General features: G+C 38.3%; 1 protein-coding gene across 7 annotated transcripts; it reads left to right on the plus strand.

The window, feature by feature from the left end:
- Positions 1–10,351: 10,351 nt before the first annotated feature.
- Positions 10,352–13,811, plus strand: amfrb (autocrine motility factor receptor b). Of its 7 annotated transcripts, none has more exons than XM_052146548.1 (7): positions 10,352–10,756; positions 11,069–11,161; positions 11,517–11,681; positions 12,388–12,540; positions 12,668–12,708; positions 13,411–13,543; positions 13,673–13,803. In XM_052146548.1, the coding sequence occupies exons 1-7, from the start codon at positions 10,520–10,522 to the stop codon at positions 13,673–13,675; spliced, it is 825 nt and encodes a 274-aa protein (XP_052002508.1). In that variant the 5' UTR covers positions 10,352–10,519; the 3' UTR covers positions 13,676–13,803. The 7 variants fall into 7 exon arrangements, with proteins under 7 accessions (XP_052002508.1, XP_052002541.1, XP_052002500.1 ...); XM_052146581.1 differs by having other exon boundaries at positions 12,388–12,508; positions 13,485–13,543; XM_052146540.1 differs by having other exon boundaries at positions 13,411–13,811.
- Positions 13,812–13,880: the final 69 nt, after the last annotated feature.

A 13,880-nucleotide genomic window follows, 5' to 3' on the forward strand; every position in this document is an offset into this window, starting at 1 on the left:
CCATGATCCACATTAAAGAGGATGGCGTCACTGCACGAGCGCGCTGTATAAGGTTGCACGCCAGGACTTGGATAGTTCGTTATGAATTTCAGGGAAGAATTGTGATGGATGCTGTCATTTGACGGCATCCAGACTGCTGGAACTTTCATCGAGGTGAGACTGTTCAGGTTCCTCTGGGGGAGACCAGTCAGTGTGAAGCTCTTTGACCACCCTTGAAAGGATGCTGAGCATCTCCCTGTCAGTGGCGCATGCATGTACCTCGCCCTCGCTGGAGGGAGGGGTGGCACCAATGACCATTCGCCTGATGCAGTGAGAGACATAATGACATCGTCATTATTATCCCCAGAGTCAGATCCGCCAAATGAGATGAGGCCACACGCTCCTTCAGAGGGCCAGAGCTCATCTTGCACATACCGTACTGGGAAACATGCGCTTCGTGGAGATTGAGGGGCTCTTGGGGTATGTGCTAGGATAAAATCCACCTGAAATTCACCCTGCTCGTCCCCTGGGGTATCACAGAAGAGACGGGTGGGAGGGCGTGAAAGGCAGAATCGTTCCTCAGAACGAGGGCGATTCATGAGCGAAGCGACTTGTGACTCATGTCCTCACAGTGAGGACAGTCTGTCTCCATGAGTGCTGACTCTGAGGGCTTTGAGACAAGAGATGATTGCTGTCTTGAAGGAAGAAATTCTGAGTAAATGTGTCTGTGCACCTGTTACTATAGCAGTCAGTTTCACGCCAAAACAGGCTGGGCTCAAATACCGTTATTATAGAGAGTTTTCAAATAGGTAGTGTATGAAGGCACTCCCCATATGCGCTAATAAACACAATGTCAACTGGACTGAGTCATAAGGGAACTGGCATTTAAAGGGTTAAAATCCTGAAAATGTATGAATAGTTGGTAGTTATGCTAAGGATTGATGTAAGTCAATGAATGTGGAAAATAATATTAATATATAATATTTTTATGGCAGTTTTTTGATGCAGGCATTTTTGCCCTCTAAGGACCTCTGAGTAACTTATTTTTTTTATTGATGCACAAGGGTTAAATTGCCAGAATGTTATCTAAGTAAATGTGTCAATTAACTACTAAAAAATCTATACGTTGGTGAGTCGCCTACCTCCAGATGACATCATGAAGATGAACTTGTACCATAGTGGTGCTTAGTAAAATATTTAATGCATTTTTTTATTTTTGTCTGTCATGGTGAATGATATATGTGAACATTTCTCATTGATTATTGGATACAGTATTTTTAAAGAGAACAATTTGAAAATACAGTTTTACAGAATTAATTTCACATCATCTTTCATGCAAGATGATCTATACTGATGTTCTGAACTGACCATTCAATAAAAGGAAATGTGAGGTTTGAACCTTTAATGAGTCCTACTGCATGTCTGATGACACAGTGATTTGTAACCCATAAAAAGTGCACATCTTACCCAACCTCAGTGTTTGACTCCAAGAAGAGTCTCTATGGCTACAAGCAATCTTATTGCTGCCATAATACATAGGCTAATACTGTCTCCAGAGTGTCTCTCACTCTGTGTAGCAGCTGTTGCTTTATTTAAGAAAATGAAAGAATGAATTCTAAAAGATAGAAGGGAAACAGATCTCCTGAGCAAACTAAAGAGGTGAGAGCTCTGTACAATGTGATTTGTGTAAAAAATAATTACCATTTATTTTTCTTCCGTGAGTAGTGTGTATCTCTTGAATTTCCCATAATGACATGAACAAATTTTTGTTTGTTGTGTATGTTTATGTGTTATGTGTCTGTGTGCTCGTTAATTCATTTTAAGCAACAACAGCTCCCATGGCTCCAAAGATAAAGTCGAGGAAAAACTATGATATCAGAAAATGCTGTTCTCCAAACCTAGTAGAAGTTATGGCACAAAAGTATTAATGCAATTCAAGTTACAGCACATTTAACTGAATTTGAGCTGCATTAAGGAAGGATGCAAGGTTTGGTGTATTTCAGAGTTCAAACCTCTGCCCTCTCCTCCTGGCTCGGCTATGCGTTCTGCCCAGTCCTCTCTCTGCTCAAAAGAGGAACTAAAAGTGATCTTCTTAAACCATAACCAAAAAGGCAAAGGATTCTCTTAGTTCTCTTTTCATGTAGTCTATAGAGAAAGACAAAAGGTATCCCCATTGTAAATACGCCACCTGAACCATGTAGAGTATGTTTTCAGCAGGCCTTGCAACCCCAGGCAGAACTGAAACCTTGATGTCCTCAGTGTCAAGCTCTTGAGAGGCCCATTGGCTCTCACACACACCCGACATGGGATTGGAGAGAAAACACCTACAACAAAGGGACTCTATGATGGAGTCACACTTCAACCGACTGTTCCAGCTTACGTCAGGTGCAGAACTTATTTATTTATTTATTTATTTGTATAATTGCTCAGACCTGTATGTAACGAGCCACCTATATGATGTAACTGTGCCTGAGGGGGCCTTTCCAGAGGTGGGTACCTCAGTATCCATGATGCTGTCTAAATATAGATACTCTTTCATGTTCTTTCTGAATTCAAAATCTGTTCAAACACGAAAATTAACATTGCAGGAATTACTGAAGAAAAGACCGGCGACTTTGTTAAATAAGAACCACAATCTGAGACTAGAAAACAAAATGGTCAACTCATCAAAACATGGTGAGAATGTGAATGTGAATTTGTGTCTTATGAACTGGGGGGAGGGGCAGGGGGGCACGCATAACTAATGCCTGATACTACATGCGCTTGTGTGTGTGTGTGTTTGAAGACCACAAACAGCTATGTGTCAGTATGTCTCTGCAAATACAGTCTGTTCTGAAAGAACAAGAGCAACTTATCGGCCACATGGAGCAATCCATGGACCTTCTCAAAAACACTCACAGGTGAAACATAGATTCCAAATTTTTTCATGGCCCAGAAAGGGTATGAAGTGATGCTTTTAATAATTTTTATGGGAGCCAAAACGTAGTATGCATTGAAACAGACCCTATTGATTTGAATAAACAATTGTATATGCTTTAGTGAGTATTTTTCAATCTTAGAGGGGCTCAGCACCCAATGACACTATAAGATGTCCACATTTAATGTATTCCACTCTTTTGCATAGCTAGATAAACTGTGATTACGTCATTCAAGCTATTCAGGTTGGCATAAAAAGGCAAACTTATGAAAAGTATATCTCTTTCCCGATACTTACGGATACATATAATTATTTTACATGCGAAATACAGAACATTAGGAAGCCTTGTGGCTGAGAACAGATAGTAATTATTAAATTGGGATTAGGGTGATTTACCCTTAAAAAAAAAAAAAAAAAAACAGAATGGACATTTTAACCATAGAATAAACCAATTTTCCAAGCACAATTTGCTGGTGTGATTTTGGATGAATGAAAATGACAATGATCCAAAATTTGGCCTCATTACAATGGGCAGGGGCGGTGCCAGCGAATTTTGATTGCTGGTGCTGAAGAGGTGCTAAATCATTGACAGGGGGAGATGAGCTTTGGTTACTAAATATGTGCAAAACCTGGCATGTCCAAGCGATTTTATTAATATCAATTTTGCACGTGGTGACGACAGAAGTGAAATCCTTATGCTGCAGCCTCAATAAAACAGGCAAAACACTTACAGGGGTGTTTTTAGCTTTTTTACAGTACTGTCTGAAGCACAGGTCCAACAAAACAGTGTTCCCTTTTTGGGAGTCTGGGGACATGCTCCCCTGGAGAAACTTTAGCAAAAATGGCACTAAATCGTTTAATTCTGGTGACTTTAGTAGCTGCATTTTTACCTTTTCACAAGTATGTTGGGTAGCAATTAATGTAACTATGGGCCTCAAAGTATTGATACAAGAATTTACACAGCACATCCAGCATTAATTAAAGTTTCTCAAAATCACCTACCTTAAAAAAAAAAGAAAAAAAAAAGTGTATTTAAACTTGCGTGTGCATATAGGCTTATATATATATATATATATATATATATATATATATATATATATATATATATATATATATATATATATATATATATATAGGCTACACACACGCAAGTGTTGGACTTAATAAAGACAGTATTCATCGAAGGATGGACTTGCAGGTTTTGATTCAAAATATTTTAGTTATGCGCTGTTTCCTCAGAAAAGCAGTTTATTATTCTTGTCTCCTCACCAGTGAACCGCTAGAAGAATGTAAATGGGACTGCTGCGTGATGCTTTTTACGTGTGTGCAGACATCCCAAGTCTCCCGGAAGTTCCGGGAGTCTCCCGCGTATTGATAGCGGCTCCCTGATGCCCGCAAATTAGTTAAAATCTCCCGGAATCAAGAGCGAGCGAGCAAGAGCGGTTAGACTGTGCTCCAAACCGTGTAGCGCTCACGGCAGAGAGGCGAGGGAGAGAGCGAGAGACCTTGCGTGTGTGTGTGTGTGCGTGTGTGCATCAAGAAGTGCATGTAAGACAGAGAGCATCCTGATTGGCCTGTTTCAGTAAGTCAACCAATCAACTGTCAGTGTGGGCAGGCTTTTATCGCTTCTCCCGAACCTAATAGAGTGCCGAAGTTATGACGTCACTTTGTAGGCCAAAACGCGGAAGTGAGTTAGCATTTTAGCACTTTCGGTTCCCTCGCCCTAAAGTCTATGGGTTTTTTGAATGGGTTTTTGCTAAATCGCCTGAAATAAGGTCTGTGGTTAACAAAGCCTTTAAATATTTTCACGTTTTGATCTATGAAACACACCAGTTATAACCTGCTTGTGGTTTTTTAAACTTTATTGTGTCTTAAAAACGGTGATTGCTAACAAGTTGCTAAAAGGGACTACATCCTTTGGCGGGGACTTTAGACGTCATCATGACAAACAGGAAATCTCTCAATAGCCCGCGTTTCAGCCTCACGTTCTTAGATTTAACTGTGTTATGCTTGTTCAGAGATTATTTGTATAGTTATCTTAAATACATAGAACACTATTATAACTCCTCTATCCCTCCCTAGTTTTACTTACCGAGACTCGATAAACCTTGTCCCTCATGCTGGCCCTTACAATACCGGCAAGTAAACCAGCATCTAATCTGCACTGTTCTACATGTCCAGATTTATAGTGGTTCTCTCCTCGATATATGGTTTTTCTATCGTCTAAGAAAAAGGACATAAGATTGGAAATTGATACGGCCATAGCTAACGTTAGTGCTTATGAGATGGTAAAATCACGGGGTTTTTTTCTGGCGAATTAGCAAATGGTATGCAAACATACAATCAAACATAATACAGTGAAAGATAATCTTTAAAGTTTATTTGGGGCACAATGATCAGGCATAATAATCTTAATCGCAAAGAAAATAATATTAAGGTTTATATAAACTAACAAAATAATAAACGAATAAATAAAACATTAACAAAAGATTTTTAAAAAAATCTCAGAGAAGCACGCATAAACAAAATTAGTTTCTAACATTTTTGGAAAAAACGACTGGGCAATATTTCTCATGAAAAATTGGATAAGTGTTCATACACAGCGCAGATCATAATGAGCGAGCGTGTTTTTTCAATAAAGTTTGAGGAAGCTTGATGATGACATTGATCCGCGACCATGGTGTGCTGTAGTCCGTTTATAGCCTACCATTAGCATTTTATATCTGACGGCTTTATTTAGGCTTCAAAATGTATACATTTTGGATTAACTTGTAAATATTATCTTGATAGACAAAACGTGTAAGGGTCACAACTCTTTGTTGAACACAGATCTTATTTTTTGCGATTTTCCAAAAGTCTATGGGGAAAATGCATAGCTTTTCGATCGAGGGAACCCATGCGCCGCTAACTTCAGAATTGTCCTACAAAGTGACGTCATAACTTCGGCACTCTATTAATCAGGACAGTGTATCTAGACACAGGAGCGCCATGGCAGAGGGAGAGTGCCCCAAAAAGCGAAAATATAAGACACATTTTACGCCAGACTACACGAAAGTGTACCCCTGTCTAATAAGAGTGAAACATAATGACAGTCTTGCACGCTGTACAGTTTGTAACAGTGACTTCAGCATTGCCCATGGCGGGTTAAATGATTGTAAAAGACATGCTGAGGTGAGTTAAACAAGTTTCATTTCATGTGCATATTATTCAGGCCGGCTAGTTACCTAGGCAAAAATAGTTATTTTATTCATTCATTGTTCTGTTATATTAAACTGTATTTCGGTATACAAGTAAACTCTTGTTCTGTGGCAGTGGCGTTTCCAGGATTTTATATTTGGGGTGGCAAAGGGGGGGCAAGAGCTGAATGAGGGGTGGCAACTAGGCTTCCCATGATATATGTAAAAAAAATAAAAATAAAAGTGTTATACTGGTTATGAGGGACATGTGCTTATTTTAATGAATTTCTGATGTTCAGAGAGGGCTAACAGTAAATTCTGAACTATCAGCCATTTCAACTGAAAGATGAAGGCTGTAATACTAACGTTGGATAAGAAATCTTTAAAGTACAATCGTTTTCAATCTGTTTCTATCATTGTGTGTAGGAGTATGTTTTTGAGTGTGTGTGTGTGTGTGAGAGAGAGAGAGAGTGAGAGAGTGTGTATGAGTGTATGTGTGATAATGTGTGTGCATGAAAATGTGTGTGTAAGCATATGAATGGGGTAATCATGGAAAAAATGCCCTTGCTTTAGTGGAGATTACTGGTAGAAACGAACACTTGTAATTAAAATAAATTGATTCCTTAATTTGTACTCAAAGTGCATTTATTTATTCATATTGATCAAAAAGATAAGGAATCCAGAATATTTTGATTACCAAACAATAAAACTTGCATTAAATTAAATTAAATTATGCATATTCTGTAAGATGCAGTATACTACTGTAACTGATTACAACAGTTACTGATAACTGATTTACAACAGCCACTAGGCGGACCAAAGTTCTTTACAGAACAACCAGATAGCCTAAATAATGCGAAAATAATACCTGCATAACATCACATAAAACACAAATAAAAGCAGCAAAGCTAAGCGCAACCAGAGTAGCAAAACAGTATCAGACTCAAATATGAAATAGTCAAACATGTAAGGCAGCAGCCATTAACTCATTATCTGTACAAAAAAATCTGAATATGACACAGAGAAGTAGAAATACTACTGTAAATGATTATGTTAACCAGTTAAACTAGTCAGACTGACTCAGACAAATAGTCAAACATGAGAACCCAAAAATCAGAAGAGCTGAATTCGCCGGTTACCATGCTGTGCACAAAAGCGTTTAAGGAAAACATCCATGTCTATTGCCTTTGACCGCTCAGACTCAATACTAAGTATTGACAAATTGCTCAATCTACCATCTGACATAGTGGAGCGCAAGTGTGTTTTAACAAGTTTCAGCGTAGAGAAACTGCGCTCACATGAGGCACTACTCACAGGTAGCACAACAGCTATTTTTGCAAGACGGAAAAGCTCATTAAAAAGAGAACAGTCTAAACGGCTTCAGCCTAGTGGTCGCGGGCCTGCCACATGTTGTAGTTTTGGTGAAATGATTAAAGAATGGGGGAGGGGTGAACTTAAGATATGCCAGTGACATCACTATATGACGAACACTGTCCCAATAAATATTATTTAGTTTGCACAGACATTTTATTGCTTTGCCATTTTAATATTTGCTTAGGCTATATTTACTTTTGATACATTTACATTTTAATAGCAATTAGTAATTAATCCCAAACCAAGTAAGATCATCTTGGAGATATGTTAAATGTTGAATATATGTTTTAATTATGTTTATGTAAAATTAAATAAAAAGCTTTTAATATATTAATTTAAAAAAATGTATATAGTTAACACATATAATTTCTCCACATGCTTTTTTTGTCAAGTTTTGTCTCCTGAAATCACTGTGATTTGAATGACAATTTCAATACCATTACACCTGTCAGAATATGCGATTCAAATGAAAAATTTGCTTTCGTATTCGTGGAGATTCTCACAACTATAGGCTACTCGGAGTCCACTCTGGACAAGACGAGCGCATTCTTCCTCCGAGACGAGTCCGCGCGCACTCCAGTTAGGCTACTGCAGCAGCGCTCGCTGCGCTCCGTCACCCGTGGATTTACCGATCTGCCGTTTACACTAGCCTGCTGCAGGGGCAGAAATGCACTTTATCTACATAATAAAGACATCAGACTTAAAACTAAAACTATTGTGAATTATAGATCATATTTGATAAGTACTTTTCGTGACCCAATCGATTGAAGTAGCCTAAGATGGGGGGAAGTTAAGCCGACGCCCCTCCGTATCCGAGCTGTCATCTGGGGTGGCAAAGCTATTTTTTAGGGTGGCAGCTGCCACCCCGTGCCACCCTTGTGGCCACGCCCCTGTTCTGGGGTGATATGTCCGGGGGGTCCGGGATACCTCCCTGAAATGACTTTTTGCAGGTTGGGATGCCTGTGTGTGTGCTAACTTTGCGGGCACCTTGGTAGAGGAGCTCTTGTTGTTACAACGCAGGGTTGTTGTGTGCGACATGCAGTTGGTATGCACTTAATAAAGTTTCAACGGTTAAGTTTACCTCCTCATCTGCTCTGTGTATCGTGACAATAAATATTGCACTTGATTGTTTTCTGTTCTATTTATTTGATTTCTGTTTTTACGGAGGGAGAAACGCTCCAAACGATACAGTGCGCGAGCTGTGTGAACGATTCGGGCCATTTCTCTAACCCGTTTTACTTATTCTTTGAATGAATCAATGTAATAGCCTAATTCATTCGTAAAACTGGCATCACAAGTTCTGATTCTAAACAAGCGACAGAAAAACGGGACACACGACATGATTGCTAAAATAATAGGGAAAATGTTTCTTCACACAATCTTCATATAAAATATAATCTGCTGGCTGTAACAAACTTGCTGGTGGTGCTACGACGGACTTTCTTGAGTCCGGTAGAGTTGGAAATATATTCACAGATTCGAACTTCCTGGATCAATAACTAATTATAGAAACGTTATTAAAATACAAACGACACCGTAGTAATGTAGACAACATTTTCATCAAAACGAGGCTTCCTCCGAGCTGGAAAAATTACATTGATCTCTACGCGCAGCCGGATACAAGTCCGCAGGGACCGTCTGCAAAGTGCAAAACCGAAAAGCGATAATACACAAATATTCAATAACTTCATTGTTACACATTGTAGTGTCACCAAATTCAGTTAACACATTAATGGTCTCCTGCTGGTTATACTACAACTCATCGTTTTGAGAAAAAAAAATGCCTTTGCATAATCGTGGGAAATTGTTATATGGATGAAAATGTTCACTAACTCTAGTAAGAGATATCCAAACTCTCCTATGGCCTCTTTAGTTTGGTTGTTGCACAACACTCAATACCAAGGGATACCTTTGTTTGGTATTTGTGCTGCTGTCATTCCAAGGCACTGTATGTGAAACCATCTTGCACAAGTTCCACACTGAATATGTATTGGGATAAATTTGTTAAATTTTAGGAATCTTGTAATGCATAAAAGTGTAGAATATTTTATTAATATTATCCCTGGAATTTTACCCCATATTAGTTATAGATTATGCACTATTCAGATTATCTACTGTATTGATGGTTTAAAACAGTATCAACAGTTTTGGGCAGGTCCTCATTTCCACTGAAGGAACAGGAAAAAAAAAAATGTGAAACTGAAAAGTATATTGTATATTGTAATATACAAGTATATTGCTAAATTTGTAAAAAGTGCTCAACACATGAAAAGACATTTTTCAAAACGAAGTGTTGTCGTATTAGCAGCAAGAGACCACTGATGTGTGAACTGAATTTGGTGACAATGAATAACAGTTAAGTTATTGATTATTTTTGTAGACTCACTTTTCTGTTTTGCACTTTGCACATGATGTCTCAGGCTCAGAAACACTGTGGGAACAGTAGTGAGCAGCACCATAACCTGGCAGATCAGCGATCTCTGGGCACTGACACAGGTGTGTCCATTGTGTGCAAAAAAAAATAATATTTAGCAGTATCATTGGTCTGCAGATGCAGCAGTGCAAATAATATAAAAAATACAAGGTGCAACATAAAGAAATTGTGCAACTGTGTGTGTGCGGGCGCCCACAAAAGATGTTTGGATTTTGTTTCTTCTGTTAGACAGTGTTTTACATAATTTCTTAAAATTCAATAAAATGTATTTTTGATTCAGTATATTACTTAATTCATTATATCACTAAAATGACTTCAGCTAAATATATCTTTATCCTTAAATTATGGAGATAATCTTAATATTTTCAAGGAGCAGCAGTCTGATTAGGTCAATTTCACTCCCACGCTTATGACCTCTCCTGGAAATGGCAGTGTATTGCAGTCCTAAAGTTACAACTACTGTACCTCAAGTGGAGTCACCGCTAAACCTTTGGCTCAAGGAAGTTTTTAACACTGTTTCGGACGGTCGAACTTAAAGTAGCGTTTAATTAAAAAAAAAAGGTCTATTCTATTATATTGAAACTAGGAAACGTTATTTAAAGAGAGATACAAAAAAAAAACAAATATAGTATATTGCTTATGGCGCTCAGTGTTGTGGATCGGTTGTTTTGGTCAAGTGCTGCAACGTACGCAGTAGTCAGTGTCTTTCTGCTATCAAGATGTGTTTACAGTGCTTATGAAATCGTGAGAGATCCTCTGAAAGGCAAACTCTCTGAGGAGTCACTCGCTGGCAGGACAGGTGATGAGAATGACAACGATGAGGAATTATATGCAACAGTATTGTGGTATCTTGCAAGGGATAGTTATTGTATTTGGGTAAGAGGTTCACTTTGTATTAACAAGAAATAGAACTCTCTCTCTCTCTCTCTCTCTCTCTCTCTCTCTCTCTCTCTTTCTCTCTCTCTATTCAATTGAATATAACATATTCAACTGAATATATACACACACAAAATACAGGGCCATGCCGATTGTTCAGACCCGGCCACATATTTTTTGTATTTTTTTTAGTATTACCCTATGATAGGCCTTATTGTTTTGGGACTAAACAATAATTATGGGTCAGAAGGACAAACGTTTCACTGTGTGCAGATTGTAGTGGCCTATACATTACATTCCTTATCTCTACAGGTACTTGTGAACACAGTGTGCTGTTTTCTCCTGCTGATGGCGAAATGTATCCAGATTATTGTGTTCGGGGATCTTAGAATAAATGAAAAACAGGTAAACATTTAACAACCGATAATATCATTTAATATAACAATGAATTAATTGTTTTAGTGTGGTTATGCATACCCAGACTTAACCATGTCTAAACCATGACATGCTAGAATCATATGATCAACCGAATACTACTCACTCAATCTCAGTAACCATTCTGTTATTTGACACTTTCACTCAAAGTAATCATGGCTGACTGTGAATACTACATTTCTACACTGTCATCTGAAACTGAAAACTTGATTTTAAATGATGCTGCATCGAAGCAGCTAAGAATCAGTGTAAGTCCAAGATGACACAAAGACAAAAGTTACTGAAAGCACCTTTAATTTTTGGCTTTTGGTATTCTTGCTGTTAGAACCTCAAGGACAAATTCTGGCACTTTATTTTCTACAAGTTCATCTTTGTCTTCGGTGTGCTGAATGTGCGGACAGAGGGAGAGCTGGTTATGTGGTGTCTGTGGTTCATTCCACTTCTCTTTCTCCAGCTATTGGCCCAGCTCTGCAAGGATCGTTTTGAGTATGTAGGTATACAGTATATATGATCAGTTGAAATTCTGAAACCCAATTGTCATAGAGAGAGGTCCATTGTTTTTGGACTTGGACAATTAACTTTTATTCTGTGTTTTTAATAATTTATAGTTGCCTTACTGTTGGAAGGGGGTCGCTCACAAGGGGAACATCATATTTGGGGGTCCTTGACATATTAGTCTCTTAGATTTTCAAGACCACTGCTCTAGAGTACTGAAAATGCTTTTGTGATGGAAGTAAAAAAAAAAAAAAAAAGATTTATGTTTTATTATCCATGAGTAGCTAGCAGGAAGTGCAAACTGTCATCTGTTAAACTCAGAAGTACAGTCCGACCACCCAAGTCCATATCAAGTTAAAGTTTAACACTATAAATAGCATTGGAGTCCTCCTTGTTTTTCACAAACACTGATCCTTGTATCCCTAGAGTGATGACTGACTTTGTTTTTGGTTTTCAGGTTCTAAGCAATAGAAATCACATCTGCTTTCACTTAAACAGAAACATTAGGGTTATGAGGTCACTGTACAACTGTAACAAAGATTGTGTTGTGCATCTGCAATATGTCATTATACTTAAGACATCTTAGTGGCTTAGTAACTACCTTAGTGCCACAGTGCATTTACTGTATATATCTCTTAATGTATAGGTTGTATTCAGTATATCCTGTGACCATGGTGTGTGTGTTTGTATGTGTTTTACAGCTCTCATTCACTCCCACCGCGACTCTAAGCAACCATAAGCATGTGTTGCTCGTGTTGATGTGTTTGCTTGTGTCCTATGGGGGGCTCACTGTATCATGTGGTCATCTGGGTTACTCCAATGGTATGCACACTCTGTCCTTTATGGCAGTTGAAGTAAGTTTGTATGTGCATGTGAAACTGTGTGTGTGTGTTCTTATGCATACTGCTTGTGAGCATGTGCATTATGCATACATTTGTTTTTAAGTGGTACAATTTCTTAATAAGGATTGTTTCTCTCCAGGGTCTAATGGTAATTGTATATATGAGCCATGTAATTATACGGTAAGTCTTTTTCAAGACCTTCCACATCAAACATGATATGTGCCTTAAGTGATATCAGCCATTCGGCTAACAACCACATAGCTGTATAAGCAAGTAGGATGAAAATAAAAAGTATTTTTTAAACTGTCTTGAGACCAGTTTCCTTAAGAGGTACATTCATACAAAACACTGTTGGTTAAGCCTTTGACTGATTAGGCTGCAAGGCAACAAGCATCTGCCTAATCTTTTGGATGCAGTCAGAAAGTGTCTCTGATTGTCTAAAAAAGTGTGAGCTACTCTCCTGACTCTTTTTTGCAAGTTTGCAAAGGGTTATAGCGGAGGCAGGTTTGATTTCTTATGAAACCTTTTTCATTGATATCTATATTAACAATTAGCAGAATCACAAATTACACTACTTTCATTTAAACTGATCTGCTTCTAAAAAGTGTATCTATGTGCAGTAATACATTTTTAAGGAGTTTTAATCAAGTCGTTTGGGACTTGAGCCACACACACACACACACACACACACACACACATATATATACCGTATATATATGTTTATACGTAAGTCCCAAAAGACTTGATTAAAACTCCTTTAAAAATGTATTACTGCACATGCGAATAAGCCGGTCTATAAATTTTTTTCTTGTATCTTTATGTGTTTTAAACTGTTTTTTACTGTTTTTTTCTCTGCTATAAATGACAAGTGATTTTATTCAGGTGCACAATTCACCTGTATGACTTGAGCTGTGAAGGTTCCTGGGATGATAAAGAGGTCTATATTTATTACACAGACTTTATCATGGATATGGGCATTCTTTGCCTAGACCTGATGCATCATATTCACATGCTGGTAAGTTATCTTCTTTATACAGTTATCTTCTATGTTTTATGCAGCCGATAGTAATAGCAATTCATTTATGAATTTGATAAAGCTTGAACAAAATACTTGTCCAATACATGCCCAATTCCCACTACTTAGTAGGTCCTCATGGTGTTGCGGTTGCTCACCTCAATCCGGGTGGCGGAGGACAAGTCTCAGTTGCCTCCACTTCTGAGACCGTCAATCTGCACATCTTATCAAGTGGCTCGTCGTGCATGACACCGCGGAGACTCAGCATGTGGAGACTCATGCTACACTCCGCGATCCACGCACAACTTACCATGTGCCCCAATGAGAGCGAGAACCG

Source organism: Xyrauchen texanus, chromosome 2 (genome assembly GCF_025860055.1).
Source record: "Xyrauchen texanus isolate HMW12.3.18 chromosome 2, RBS_HiC_50CHRs, whole genome shotgun sequence".
Classification (NCBI taxonomy): Eukaryota; Metazoa; Chordata; class Actinopteri; order Cypriniformes; family Catostomidae; genus Xyrauchen; species Xyrauchen texanus.

Bases quoted from the DNA above. Each gene is read 5' to 3' on its own strand.
- amfrb (XM_052146540.1), top strand. From the start codon at position 10,520: ATGGCGCTCAGTGTTGTGGATCGGTTGTTTTGGTCAAGTGCTGCAACG. The intron at 11,162-11,516 runs GTAAACATTTAA...TCTTGCTGTTAG, and splicing joins TTAGAATAAATGAAAAACAG to AACCTCAAGGACAAATTCTG. The intron at 12,541-12,667 runs GTAAGTTTGTAT...GTTTCTCTCCAG, and splicing joins TGTCCTTTATGGCAGTTGAA to GGTCTAATGGTAATTGTATA.